This window comes from Amia ocellicauda, chromosome 6 (assembly GCF_036373705.1).
Source record: "Amia ocellicauda isolate fAmiCal2 chromosome 6, fAmiCal2.hap1, whole genome shotgun sequence".
NCBI lineage: Eukaryota > Metazoa > Chordata > Actinopteri > Amiiformes > Amiidae > Amia > Amia ocellicauda.
The window spans coordinates 15976650-15991299 of NC_089855.1; the positions used below are offsets into that span (position 1 = coordinate 15976650).

At 40.8% G+C, this 14650-nt stretch overlaps 1 protein-coding gene across 5 annotated transcripts in view; it reads right to left on the reverse strand.

Annotated features, from left to right (window-relative positions):
- rasa3 (RAS p21 protein activator 3) overlaps positions 1-14650 on the reverse strand; it is a 72181-nt gene that overhangs the window by 24615 nt on the left and 32916 nt on the right. For all 5 annotated transcript variants that reach the window (XM_066706349.1, XM_066706348.1, XM_066706347.1 and 2 more), the window contains exons 2-4: positions 11915-12032; positions 7136-7242; positions 2803-2897 (exon numbers count right to left, since the gene is read on the reverse strand). In XM_066706349.1, coding sequence (XP_066562446.1) covers positions 2803-2897; positions 7136-7242; positions 11915-12032 — 320 coding nt within the window. The remainder of the gene's footprint in view (positions 1-2802; positions 2898-7135; positions 7243-11914; positions 12033-14650) is intronic.

The following is a 14650-nucleotide window of genomic DNA, read 5'->3' on the forward strand; positions in this document are numbered from 1 at the left end:
TACATGAATGCTGAGCACTGTGTCAATATTCTGAAGTCTCAGGGGACAACAACATGTCTTTTATAAGAAGTAGGGAGAAGCTTCGATCATTTGCTTAGATCTTTCTTTTCTCTTTCACATCCCCCTTTTTTATGCATTTATTCTCTGTGCTTATAGCACTTTTTGTTCCATTTCTGCATTTTCCTTTCATTCAGCTGATTCCCTGAAACAAGAGTTGACATGGCTCTGAACACAGCAAAAATAAATGGTTGAGGTAAATGGTTGCAGGGCAGGTTAAAACAGCGATTAACCTTATTCTATGAGACGTGGGCTGCCCAACTTTGTTACAGCACCAGAGGTCATTCTCTGGTCTTTCCATTTTGCTTTTCAACTCACAGGTTCTGACAGATACGCAACTATCAGAAAATAATTATTAAAGGAGCTTTGGCCACCACCTTGTAAGTTATAGGAATGCCAGTAGTTTTAAATGAGAGCTCTTTTCAAGCAAGTACTATTTAACTATACAAATAAAATAAGCTAAAAATGGTTAATAAAAAAACTCCAGTGATTTAGCCAGTGAGCAGCTGTGCACCTTCTGGATAATGTGCTGAACACAGCTTCTTGGGTTGTCTTTAATAGAAGGTTTTTGTTTTGTTTTTTATTTTCTATTATTTTATTTTTTATACTGCATAGGGCATCCAGTGCAAAACAATTCCACCTCCACCTCCACCAGCCCTTGAGAACAGTGTATAAACAAGTGCAGATGAGAAGTATTCACACGCATATCAGCATTTCAAAACTTCTGCTACACCCATATATTTCCCATGTGGTGAGCAGATCTAATATCATCCTGGAAACAGAACTTCCTCGCTGTGCTTGCACCAGCCCTCGTGTTTTTCACATCATCACACTTATAGACTGATGTCAAAGAGCCTTCTGTAGAAGCCCCATTGCCAGTCACAGCAATGTATCACTGTATCTGTAATTTAAGAGTTTGTTGTAATGTAAGAGGTTATGTATTCTTTAAAAAAAAAAAACGGTCAAAACATGCATGTCAATATATGCACAAAGAAGTATAGTTACAATTGAAGCATAGGCTACTTCTTAAGGCATACAAAAATGCCACTAACCCTTTTTCCTACCGTTGTATTTGTTTTTGCAGAGAAAAAATACATACAATAATGTTTTAAATAATAAAATAGTCAAACACTGGGTTCTCCAGCTCCTCAATCTCATTCTGCTATTTGTCACATACAGCTCTTTTTTTTATACCACAGGCAGCTAGAAAATTGGTCCCTTACATTTTATAAGTCTTTAGAAAATGGTCTATATGTGGCCTATATTAATTTCATCATTGCAAAATGCAAGAAGAAGCAGACACTAAGTACAGCAACCCAAACCGCAAACTAGTTTAATCTTACCACAGTTTTACAAGGCTTACATTAGCCTCTAGATTAGAATACATGGAAAGGAATAATATTCCAAGATTTCATTGAAGCACAACCAGTTTAAATCACATTATGACAAAAGCCTGCTATAGCAAAACCGCTGGTAAGGGTGCACTTTTGTCATTGAAAGTACAACAAATATATGTTTTTTTTATTTTATATAATAGTATGTCTTAGTTTAGATTAAATATTTGCAAAATGTTTTCACATTGATACAGTGCATATCACTAATTATAGCAGGTGTGGATACACAAAATAATACTTGATGCTTCAGTTTTCTTTCTTACTCTGCCAACAAGTCATCATGTGACTATTGTGATTGGGAAAAGCCCCCGTCTCTTCTGCTTCTGCATTACTGAGCTTACCACTACAATTAAGAGTAATACAAATATGACACATGACCCTCACACTGGAAGACTGAGGAACTCACAGAAACAGATGGGCACTGACAAATCAACAGCTGCTGCTTGAGATTTGTCTTTTTTTTTCAGGTTTCACCTAAAGAAATGGGAAAAAAGCAAATCATGCTTCCTCCAGTGAGTCCTGGCAGTTTACATGATAATTAACTGTCCAAATAGATTGCAACTCAACATCTGTCAACCGTGTGGCTTCCTTTCTATCCAAAACATCTGCGCCGGCACAGTTCACCAAGCACCAGAAATGCACACACATCTGTTAATCACACTACAGCTAAAACAGCACTGTGAACAAATGAATGAACACATGAACAAAAGAGGCCTTTCCAACAGACCGGTGTATATTCAATATCGGTACTATTCATTTTCCAAAACACCTCACGGAGGGGGAAAACAAAAGGGAAACAAATGTCAATGGGAAAGTAAAAGATACAAACACGTATGCACTTCATAAAAACCGACACCATTCTAAAACTGATTCCTTTTTTTAGACAATATAAAAGGCTGGTACAAAAGCGTTGATATTCTTTCTAGGAGTATTTGATCGTCATATAATTCACTGGGGATGTTCTATTTCTGCTCTCCTGCTTCCTGTGATTCACACGTCTAGCGAACATGTGAATTGCTTTCTGATGTACTCCCAGCATCGAGACCTTAAACCCATGTTTGAATTCCTTCCTTCTCATTTCTTTAAGGGTTCCCCAGCCTATTTGCCTATGCTAAGACTGAATCCAGTGACGTCCTGATTGTGCACAACTCCTGCAATGTGCAAGTGTAGTGTAGTTTAGTTGGACTGCACATATCAAGATCATCCAGGAATTCCAAAACATTTCCTAGAAAGTCTTCCATAGCAAAAAGAGCTCCCCAAGGAAGTTTTACACTCGTGTATTCAGTGGAAATACCCTTTAAACAAACCCCTGGAGAGACTCTCACGAACCCCAGGAGACCACTGGCCATACCTGGACTTCTGAGTCTGCATCAACGTGCTGGAGCTGAAACCAGGTGTCCCGGCCATGGTATTTCTGCAGGTCTTCCTTCATCACGGCCACCTTCCCTGAAGAGAAGAAGAGCACACTGCCGTTAGTCACTGCATTATTCACTCAAAACTGGTCCTGAATGGGAGAACATGAGAATGGAGAGTTGGGCTTTCTGAAGACTTGACCAATGCTACAGAAAACCAAACTATGCTCAGAGGGACTCGGCCATGTGGCAGGAAGTGAAGATGGCCAAAATATCAGACATACAGAGATGTGCAGACCCACGGTACAACACTGGCGTTACTAGGGACAGTGACTCCACTGTTACCCAACTTTGCCGAGACTCAATAAGTAAAACTTTGTTCCCTTTTAAGAAGATGCATGGCTGGGAAGACAAAATAAATAGGATAATTTGCAGCCATCTGAGACCTAGCATGAACCACACACACCGACCACCACGCAGGCCCAACAATCAGTGATTATCTTAAGTAATTAGGTAGATCTATCCGTCTCATGGGATCACAATTCATCAGTTAGCTCTCACACCTTTACTTAAGGTTTCCTTGTGAAATAAGGCTGCAGCTTTTTGACCACACTCCTTCCTGCCTCTTCCCCAGAGCACCTTCATTGACACCCGCAGCACGCCTCTCGGAGCTGCTTTGTCCTGCAGCACTACACATGCGGCATATCACTTGCAACATGGCAACTTATCAGTCGCCGCTCTCCTGGGTCGTCTCCTTGTCACAGGGGACTGAGAGCAAATTTAATTAGCGCTAGGACATTACACATCAGGCCACGCCACTGCAGCGTTACATTAGCTAGCATCTTAGGGGGGAGGGGGTGGGGGGAAAGCACGGCTGTTTCTCTTGCCTGCAGGGCTGTGCTGGGAACTGGAGGAGAAGATGTGAATGAATTCATTCAGCAGCCCGAGCACTGAGGCCTTCAGCTTAATTAGCTTGACGAGAGAGAACACATTTCAAAACTGTCTTGGTTGCTAGAAACAGGGGGGTTCTATCATCATAACTTATATGTGTGCGTGTCTGTGTAGATACCCCCAAGCTCTTTCATGCATCTAATTTCTGTAAATCAGGCTAATTTTTACTGTTATTTATTATTATGGACTGTAACTAAACATCCATGGTCCTCATGGCCATAGCTAAAATTATTTGGTGTCCTATTCAATTGTTTAACTGTAGCTCATCTCATGTATTGAGGCCTACAATTACAGTATGCCTTCATTTATCTAGGTCATAGGTCTCCATTTTAACATGCTCGTAGACCTGTATGAATCATTGCAATACCCATACCCTTAGATTACATTTCACCTATTAATCAGCATGCCAGTGATTAACAGCAGCGGAGACCCTCGCTAGAGTCCGAAAATTCAGAAACTGCAAGGTTTTTCCAGCCTACATTAAAATGTAGACTATCCTCTCGGCCACATGAAGACCCACCGACTGGACACAAACACCAGTGTGGTGTGACTTTCGCACATCTAAAATGAAACTGTAGTTCAAACCAAAAAACAAACCCCTACAAAAACCTCACATATTGACCCCGACCTCCTCTTTCTTTTTGTCAAAATATACACAGACTGGAGAATGGAAAAGAGTCGGAAGGATTTATTTTTAGACAAGGTTACACAACAAACATAGTTGTGTTTGAGAAATAGTAATGGCTTAATAAAGATTAGTTTAATTTTTAAGGCTTCATTCAGAAAAGAAAAGAGAAAACAAAAATATTTATCATGTGGTTAAAAATACACACCTTTGAGTGCTGAACACTATGAGTACTGTAATATTTATTATAAATCAAATAGACAAATGCATATAGTCAAAATCACAATTCAGGTATCACTTCTCACAAGAGAAAAAATTCCACATGTCCTTCCCCCCCCCCCCCGGATATGTTATGTACACGGAATGGAGAGTAAATAGTTTGATAGGCTACAAAAAGAACTTAAGTGCTTCGAGACAGACAAAGTGAAGACCTAATCTTAAATGCTTGGTCCTCAATCTCCGTTATCATTCTTCCTTCTATTGCCCCTCCAGGTTGTTTCCGGCATGGCTGACGCATTCACACTGCTCTCGTGGTGGTATGAGAGAAACAGCTTCACATGGGCAGTACTTGAAAAAACATTCAGGACAAAGGGACCCCAGACATAGTTCTATACTTTTAATGATGCTTCACTCCTCTCAATCAGAGCAGCCACATATAGAACAGTTCCTTAGAAGAACAACAAAGCTCTTGTTCGGATCCCTCCTACCATCTAAGAGCAAGGAATTTAGGAATCTTCCTGCCAGAAAGGAGAGTGAGTGGGAAGAAGCCATGCTTTTGAAGTAAAAGTGGGATGTGCCAAGGTGGATCTTTCAAGAATGTAAACAGGAAAGTTGTTATCTTATTAAACGAGCCTTCGGAAATCACGCTTAACCGCACCAACATTCAAGCTTCATGCTGTCATGGAAGTAGGAAGTAGGAAGGTTTTAATAGGGCACCACTTACCTGAAAGAATCTGAGAACATTGCTCCAGAGAAATAAAAACCATGACTGTGAATGTGAAACTCCCCTGCAGCCGAGGAATAAATCACAAAGACTGCCGCGAGCTGTTTATAAATAAATGCTGCACTTCTTAAACAAAGGCGGTATAACGCTTTGGGAATCCTGCAAACGTGTAAAAAGGAGCAAGATATGTGAGACCCAGCAGAACAGTATGTGTGGCGTGTGTGGTCTATTTACTGAACACAACACTATTTAGGGCAAAGAACCTGCTCATGGTGAACATACACACACTATACCACACGCACAGGCATGTGCTTGGGACACAATTGACTATGAAGGAAGTACGGCCCTCCTTTCCCCCAGGGAAATCAGCCCACAGAGCCCAGTTGGGACTGAGCACAAATGTCACCCATTATCACCGTCCTCTGCCTGGGCAAATTACTGCTGACTGTATTTTACTTGTTAATACGTCCCCCTAAGTCCAGGCTTTCTGCTCTTATCTCCCGGCACTGTTTTTCCTCATTAGCATCTGAGTGAAAGAGAATGAAACAAAGGGCGAGGAGGCAAGGGTTTCCCTCAGAGTTCCTCTGGGTATAACCTATTGCAAAGCTATGAGCTCCTGTACCACTGGCTGTAAAGACCTGACACTATCCGGTCACTTATAGAGATGTGCCTTTTATAACAGGTATTGTAAATGTCTTTGTTATTTTCAGTCTATTTGTTTATTCTACTCCACAAGAATAAAATAAAACTAAATTGGGTAATGTTTAATAATGCTGTATTGTGTCAGAGACATATTTTTGCAGACAGAATTAAATCTACAGACTGTGCTCGAGCAAGTGATACAATTAATGATGCAATTGTTACACATCTAACTAATCTGCAAGCATCGCAGCACATTCACCAATTTTTTTCTCGTTCCTGTGTCTATGCCAAATCAGACGGAAACATTCTCTCTGCTCTGTTTTGATCTCCCCCTCCTAAAGAAGCAGATTGTGCCTGCTTCCCCCACATTCAATGAGACTCCAAAGAGCACAGCTGTGAATATTTTACACATGACACGGCCTCTCTCTCTGTCCCTCTCTCCGATTCCAAAGCATTGCAACAGGGAGTTCTGCAGTGCGGGTCTTGGCAAAACTGACTTTCCACTTTCACAGTGAACCTGTATTCACATTCACAAAAACTTCAGCTTTCTTCGGTGCTTTAAGGCACAACCCCAAATCGGCCTGCATTCTCTAGTTTGCTATGATGCCAAAGAGGTGTATACACCAGACCCCTACTATCTGACATCACTACTTCACAAGGGGCCTGGCAGAGGGAAGACAGACAAAGTTAATCAAAAATGTTGTGCCAGGTTGGCCTGAAGACCAAGATATAGAATGAGAAATCTCAGAGCAAAAGGTCCACAACCAACAAGGATGTTTTGAGGAAGGTGTTACACTGAGGGAACATCATACATCGGGCAAAACACAGAAAAGATAACACGAGAAGATCATAACATACATACGAGAACACTGCAGAAAGATGAGACGGCAAGGTGGGCCAACACACTCTAAAAGGAGTTATGGGACTTCAAATCCAGAATTAGTGTGTGGATATATCTTACAACAATTAATCTGGCATACACACCACTATAATTCTTTTTTTATTTAGGTTAGTTGACTGGGGCTTAAAACGTGGGAACCCAATCTATGATTTAGATGGTGTATTTAGAAAATTAGTCCAAATCAATGTGTGCCTGAACTAAACCACAACTCTCAACACATGAATCAGTGTACATCGGACAGAGCGGATAACTGCAAAGCTCTTGTCTTACCAATGATGGTCTCCCTTCGAAAAAAGACATCCCTGTCGAAGATGTAAAAGGACAGGTGGCGGAAACTCCGGGGGATTTCACAGTAAAAGTCTTCTCCAAAGAATGGGCTGTACAGGGAGATAAAGGAAGCACAGGTAAGCATGACATATTTGATTAATGTTGCTTTTGAAAAGACAGACTGTAGGTTTGTCTCTGAGGCTGTGCAGGGGTACAGAGGTGCGTGTCAGAGGGATTCTCTCCTCTCAGGTTTGGAAATAAAAACTTTAGCCTGGGCTTTCAATTTCAATTGCCATTACCGGATTGTGCATCCTAACTGATTATTAAAACCTAATGAAGAAGTGGCACATCATACACAACATGGTTAAAAAAGTGCAAAACATAATACATATATATTATAGATTTTAACATGCAGGTCTCCAGTAAATTGTTACAGTAATATGTATAGGAAGGGTGGCGTCAAAAGTTCCATTACCAACACTCAATTTAAAATAAAATAAAATGTCATATATGTAATCCCTAATTTTAGGCATTTTCCACTGAAGGGAGTCATACTATTGTACTGTAACCTGCCAACAAATAATAGTTTCATGCTGTTAAACTGTTATTTTGAGCCGTAATCTGTCCTAGGACAAGTGAGTGTATTTGTATTGCTGCCTGCTTTTCCCATCGGCCTGGACACAAGCCAAAGAACTGTGATATTGCATCTTAGTCCAAGCCTTTTTTAGGTAGAACATTTCTAGATGAATAAAAGACAAAAAAAAATGCATACAGATACAGGACATCTCAACCCTGACAATATTTGCTGTGGGATTAATTGCTGCAACTAAGAAAACAGCAGTGTGCAAGTCTCAGTAACGGGCTCACAGCCAGCCGCCTGCCTGCGTTCACAGAGACCCTGACCGCAACGTGCCATCTCCAGCCTTCCACCCACACAGCCCCTAATTGCTTCACTGCAGGTAGACAGAAAGAGCACAGTATATTTAGAAAGGGGGAATGGTGCAAGCACGCAAATGGTGACGCATACTATCCAGCAATTAAAGTCTAATGCAAATCAGCCACTGATCACCAAACCCCAGATAGTAGTCAGTGATGCCTCTCCTTCTGTATAGACTTCTGTATCCAAACACATATGACTATAGATATGTATTATACACATTTTAATATTGTATATATTATACATAGTTACAAATAATCCTCTGCTAGGCAACAAGGTGTATTAATGCAGCAAAATATTTATTTGAATCATGAGAGTGGATAAACAAGCATATGATAATACTAACAAAGGTTTATTGCATTTATATTTGGTTTGGTTTAATAATAATTTTAGTGATTGCATACATAGTTGTATTTTTATTTTAACAGATGATTCACCACTAAACCCTAGTGAAGTATAATCAATCAAAAAATCTAATTCCACCACTTTAGCAAAAGTCAGCTATTAAGGCAGCTTCACTGCTCTTCATCGTCAATTAATCAATCCAGAAATCAATATTTATCCTTTATACTGCATTTTTATGGTTGACCGCCATTTCATAGTTCATGATTGACACAGGAAAGTAGCGACAAGAAATAAATAAAAAAAGTGTTAGAAGTCAAAAGAAAGAGGGTACAATATATTTAATGCACTTGTTTTCACAATGTTGGCAACATTTAGAGTGTGCTGACAATTGAAAAGCAAGGTCTCAGATGCATTGTAATTTACTAAAATTGAAGAAGGCTTACAAGAGCAATCACTGATGAGAGATTCCACACTGGCAATTGTAAAAATAACAGGTTAAGAGAAAAGCAAGGAGCTACTACAATGAGGAGCAAATTGTGGAAGGCTACATATGTGAGCGCAGCAGATTTCAAAAGGCAAGTAAATGAATAAGACATTAATTTTAGGGTGCCTATCTATAACAAAAGCAGCAGAAAAAAAGTAAAAAGTAAAAGCATTTAATAATCCAATGCTGACAGACAGGTAGTTAGTCGTTTTTAACCAGAGGCGTTTTACATGTTTCGTGTAGGTCTACAATAAACTGTTTTCCCCGTACATTTCGATTGATTCCATGCCACTCCATATCAGAGGTCAATGTCTTCTCAGAGCTTGCCACAAACACTCCCTGTGTGTTAATCGATGCTCAGCTCTCCTATACAACACAGCACTGAATTATGTCATGTCTGTTAAATGGACCCAGTAATGGACAGTAAATCACACCTCTGCCAGGGGTCTGAAAAGTCTGAGCTATTCTGCTGCCTGGTTGTCAATACAGCAAGCAGCCATTAACCCATTTAGGCTCTGGCTCAGCACTGGCCCCATTACGTCAGCAGTGACAAGTGTTCCACTGTAGGAAAATCAGTGGTTTAAAACGTCAGGAACAACATAGTTAGTACATACATTAGGGAAGAGGCTTCCATCAGTCACTCTGATCATAGCTGAACTTGTCACAGGAGACAGACTGATTGTGATCACGGCAGAAAGTGCCTATTGTTTGCCGTGTGTGTCTGCTTGACCTCTTTGTTGGCGCTCGTACACAGCCACGGTACAGTCACTGTGAGCCTTTGCTTTGAACAGATTATTAACTAATGAAAAATGTCCCTTGTCCTCATAAACCATTAAACTAAGCGCCTATTAATCCATTAGCTAACCCATTAGGGAAGGCTGCATGTTCCTTGAGGAAGCTTTACGTTTGGTGTTCAGTGGTTTCCAAATGATCTCCTACATATTTAAAAACAGCAGCACCGTGTGTCAACATCCCGCTGCCAAACAAAACAATCTAAAAACAAAAACAAAATCGGCTTAGAGAACCACTGACCTAATGCATCCATCAGCAAGACAAAAGCTTAACGTGATAAATCTGTTATCACCCAAATTCCATTGCCAGTCAGAGCCCCCAGCTGGGTGAAATCTGCTGTTCTTCTGTTCGGTGAGGACTCGGGCACATCTGAGAAAGAACTGAGGAGTTTTAAGGGCCACAGACTGTTGTTCTCCACACTGCAAAAAATGATATGTAACCCCAAGCAAGCTGAAGGGTCCATGGTATAACCCTGATAGTGGTTGTTAAAATGCCTTGGCCATACAACACCGGAGTGAAATGGCTTAGGGTCTCATTTCAAACAGGCACAGGACACTGATGCGACTGCTTGGTGTTATTTAGGCTAGATTGATAGACTGACCAGACTTGCATGTAAAATCCTATACTTCCGTTTTTTTGTGTGTGGAAACAAGAACAACAGAATGCTACCAAAAACAGCCAATAAAAAAGGGTCTTCGTCACAGCTAAATTAAAATGTCACATTGTTACTCAAACTTGCTCTTGTGGTTCATGCTTGCTCCTGCACCATGTGGTTTATTGTACGCATTAGTTAAAAATGGGACACATTATTTTGATAGAGTAATGTGTGTGTCAAATTAGAATGTGATGCATTTTTACAACATAGATATCTTACTAAAAGTCAATGTAACTGTACATATATTAATCTCTGTATATTTTCCGAGGAAAAACTAAACACTTGTCATGTGAAGAAATGCACACCTCCCTACTGAGGGAGATATCCTGCACCAATCATCTAATCTCCAAAGCCAAATGATCAGAATGCATTACCATTAAGCAGTGTGCTATGTACACTAACCACCACCAACAAAACAGAGCCTGTCCCATCTAATTTCCCGTACCCAGGACACGGCCAAGTGATTTGACAGACAGCTCTGAGAGAGCCGAGAGGTCTCTGCGTCAAAGAGCCAGGAGGGAGCCAGGGTATGGGATGCACATGATAAGATGCCTACAGATATGTTAAACCACTAATAAAATTATGTTCTGCACCCCCCACCCTCACCTATTACATCCAACCCCCAGTTCTCTCCCTTTCCTCATTTAGACAGACCTGCATCATAGACTTTCTGGGATGTCTATTTTCACCACTACAGCAGGATTAACGTCACTAACAGTAAAGACAACTTAAAAAGGCGGCAAAGCAGCATTCATACAGGCCTTCCCAGAGAGCAGGCCACACTGCCAAGACATTCTCGTACCAATCACATGGCCTGTGTGATTCGAGGAGTTTTGCGTAACAGGTGATTGAAGATCGGCCTACAGGCTACCATGAACCAATCCCACTGCTTCCCTCAATGGCAGACAGAGGCTGTTGTTTCTATTCGATAGGGAGTGCAGGTCAGGTTTGTATAAAAGAGCAGCATCCTTTCTAAAAGACAATGATGCACTGATACATAGAAAAGCATAGGAACTTTACGGGTTGAAGCAGAAAATAAAAGGAAATTCCTCTACAAAATGCATGACACAGGATCTTTGACTACTGTAACAGCCGCCTAAATGCAGGACAAACCAAACAGACTCCCCTTGCCAAACCCTCAACAAAACCCTGTCTATTTCCCCCGGCTGACCTCCTCAATTCATGTCTTAATAGTACATGCGGAAGCTGTAATTCTCTCTCGGCAGCCAAGGAGGGCCGGGATGAACAGCGATGAAAAGCCACACATCAAAACCCCTTTGTGTCCCGACTTCATTAAGCCAAGTCTGTTCTCACAGGGGACGTCTATTTCCAAGCCAAGGGGGCCAGTTGATATCTTTTGAGTCGTGTTTTGGTAAGGAAAGGGCATACTGATGATTTTCTCCATGCTAGAGTTTACACAGTTCAGTCAATCCAAATGTGGTAAGTGTCTCTCCCTGCTAACAGACTGACCCTCCATGGCAACCACGTTTGGAAGGGCCCATGACATATTAAAATAGCTAGCAAAAATATATAGAAAAGTGGAAGGAGTGTGAAAAACATGCTTCTCACCATAGTGACTTCTCTATGATTTTGGTCCTGAACACCTCCTCTTGGTCCAGGTTGACAGTACAGTAGGAGTCCCTCATCCTAGTGGGACCAGAGTATGGAGGTAGGTTTTTGGCTTCACCTGTAGAGTCCAAAACAGAATGTGAATGAGTGACCACTTTGAGCATCTTTGCATATTATGATATGATATATGATATAGAGCCCAGAATCTCCAGCATTTCCTGGACAAGCCTGACTTTCTGAATGGCTACCTTCGGAAACCCTGAATGGACGCTTTTGAGAAGATAAATATCACCCGGAGTTGTGAGGCTGGGAACTGAGGAGTGCCTCAGAGCGCGGTGACAAGAAACAATGAGGGAGCTGATCGGCAGCCAGAGGGATGAATGAGACAGTGACTGAAACAAGAGCCGTCTTTCACCCCACATCCCAGCCCAACACAGGCCTCCCTCCTCACACAAGCGCTGCATTCACACACTGGTCACAAAGTCACTTTCCAGCCGGCAAAGTCACTCTGCCACCAACAGAAAAGAAACTTTGTGTGCTTGTCAATTTAAAAGGAAGCTGAAGGATTACCCAGTCTTTCACATACTGTAGATTGTTTTATCTTCACAGTAAAATAAAAGCCATCTTTTGCATAGCATTAAGACCAATTAACAGTGGTAAAGGTTACAGGGACATCTTGAGAGGAAATCTATCATTTAAGTAGTTTAGGCCAACCCCCAAAAAAGGGAATTATTCATTGACATATTTCAGAATAGGTTTCATCTGATGTCTCAGCTCTAAACCATTCCTTTTCCCCCAACTGTATCCTGGGGTTGATTCCTGTATCCTTGATCATTTTTGTGTTTGGTCACTGCATTCCCTGTTCCTCCCTAAATTGAGCAATTCTTTCATTAGAAGTGTGACTATTTGAACATTTCTCTACCCTTACATAATTTGATGGGATAATTTACTATTATTTATTATTTACACATGCCTGACAAAAAACAGAGATGGCAGCACTGAAGAGGACGGACAAGCCGCCTTAAGTATTTTCCCAGCACAGTTGTAAAACTAATTTGTGAACACTCCTACAGTATCTCTGAACAGACACCGGTCTGAAACAAATACTAAAAAAGATTACCAACTGTCCAAGAATGAAATATATTGACAGAGATGTTTTATATTTTCCCTGAAAGTCTGTGATGATAGACACCACTATGCAACAGCATAAACATTGTCCTGTTACCAGTCAGGATGCCAGTATGCACAGTCTTTTTTTGCTCCCACACTTTACAGATACAGTGCATTGTCCTGTATGTTCATCAAAGTCACAGCCCCATCATTCACGGTGTTCTTACGTGGCACTTGATTCTTATTAAATGGCATCATAAAACACTGGACTTGCGAACTTGTCTATCGATACAAGCAACTCTTCAACGGCAAACAGACACTCAACTCAGCTTGTTCAATACATCCCACAGAGGACCCCCCTCTGATTCTCAGGTTCAAGTGCTGTGTACTGTAATGCTCAGTCCAAACTGAAACCTGATAATCTTCTCTGATAAGAAAATGAGAACATAATAAGCACCATCAGATCTAGATCACAAGCCAGAAAAACAAGGGTCCGGAAACATAAAAAACAAAAGTGGGGAAAAAAACAATACCACTCTTCCTGTTCTTTAATACCAAATCCAAATACTACTCAATTTCACTACATAGTAAAGGATTTACTCACGAAACACGTCTGGTTCAGATTTCCTGGCAAAACCTTGAGAAAGAAAAACTAGAAGCTTTTCTAATGTGTCAGATATATACATGTTATATTGTTTTAAAACCAACTGATTATGCAAAGATTTTAGGTAGACTATTTATTACTCTTTTTCATTTTCTGCAGGTTGGCATGAAACTGAAAGCTGTGATTCTCAGGGGATTAGTCTTGTAAATGTGCAACTCAACACAAAAAACAAAAAAACAAAAACAGAATCTTCGACATTCTAGCGGAGCAAGTTTAAAGCAGACGCTTGATTTGTGAGATAAGTTCCATATCCTGAAAATGCTATTTAGATCTAAAACATCTGAAAGACTGCTTACAATTTTCAGACCATCATGTGAATGTTTTGGGGGGATTTTTTATTCCTGTATTTAAGTCAAGACATTTTAAAGAATGTATTTCGCTGACCTAGATACAAAGAGGCCTAGTTTTATTTTTTACTACTAACCAATCAGATACTTTGTTTTTTTACATTAACAGTAGAATGTTGCCCATGCAATGGAATTTTTTTGTGTTGTATTCCGCACTTCCAAGTACTTTGGCAGGATGCCGTATTCAGAACATAAGGGTTAGGAGTAAGAACCGTGACTCAGTGGTGAATTAGTACTGTGAGGACATTCATACAGTGCAGACAGAATCATTCTGCTTTTTGACAAATTCTGGGAAGGGGAATGGTTGACAGTCAAGAAACCTTGGAGGATGTTTTTTCTTCTTAATGAATCATCAGTTTCATGTTGCTTTTCGTACATGAAATATGACACACAGATCTTGAGAGACACTAAATCAGGGCTGAGAGATTGAGGGACCCGCTCTTTCCAGGAAAAGCGCCATCTAGCAAGCCCAGGCGAACACTGCGAAGAACCTGTGGTGATTGCAGTATCTGCGACCAACCCATTTCACTGGAAACAGATGTCTATCACCCAGCGCTGATGCAGCAGTACTGATCATATGATCAGCATGTCCTGCTATTCAGAGTTAACCCAGAG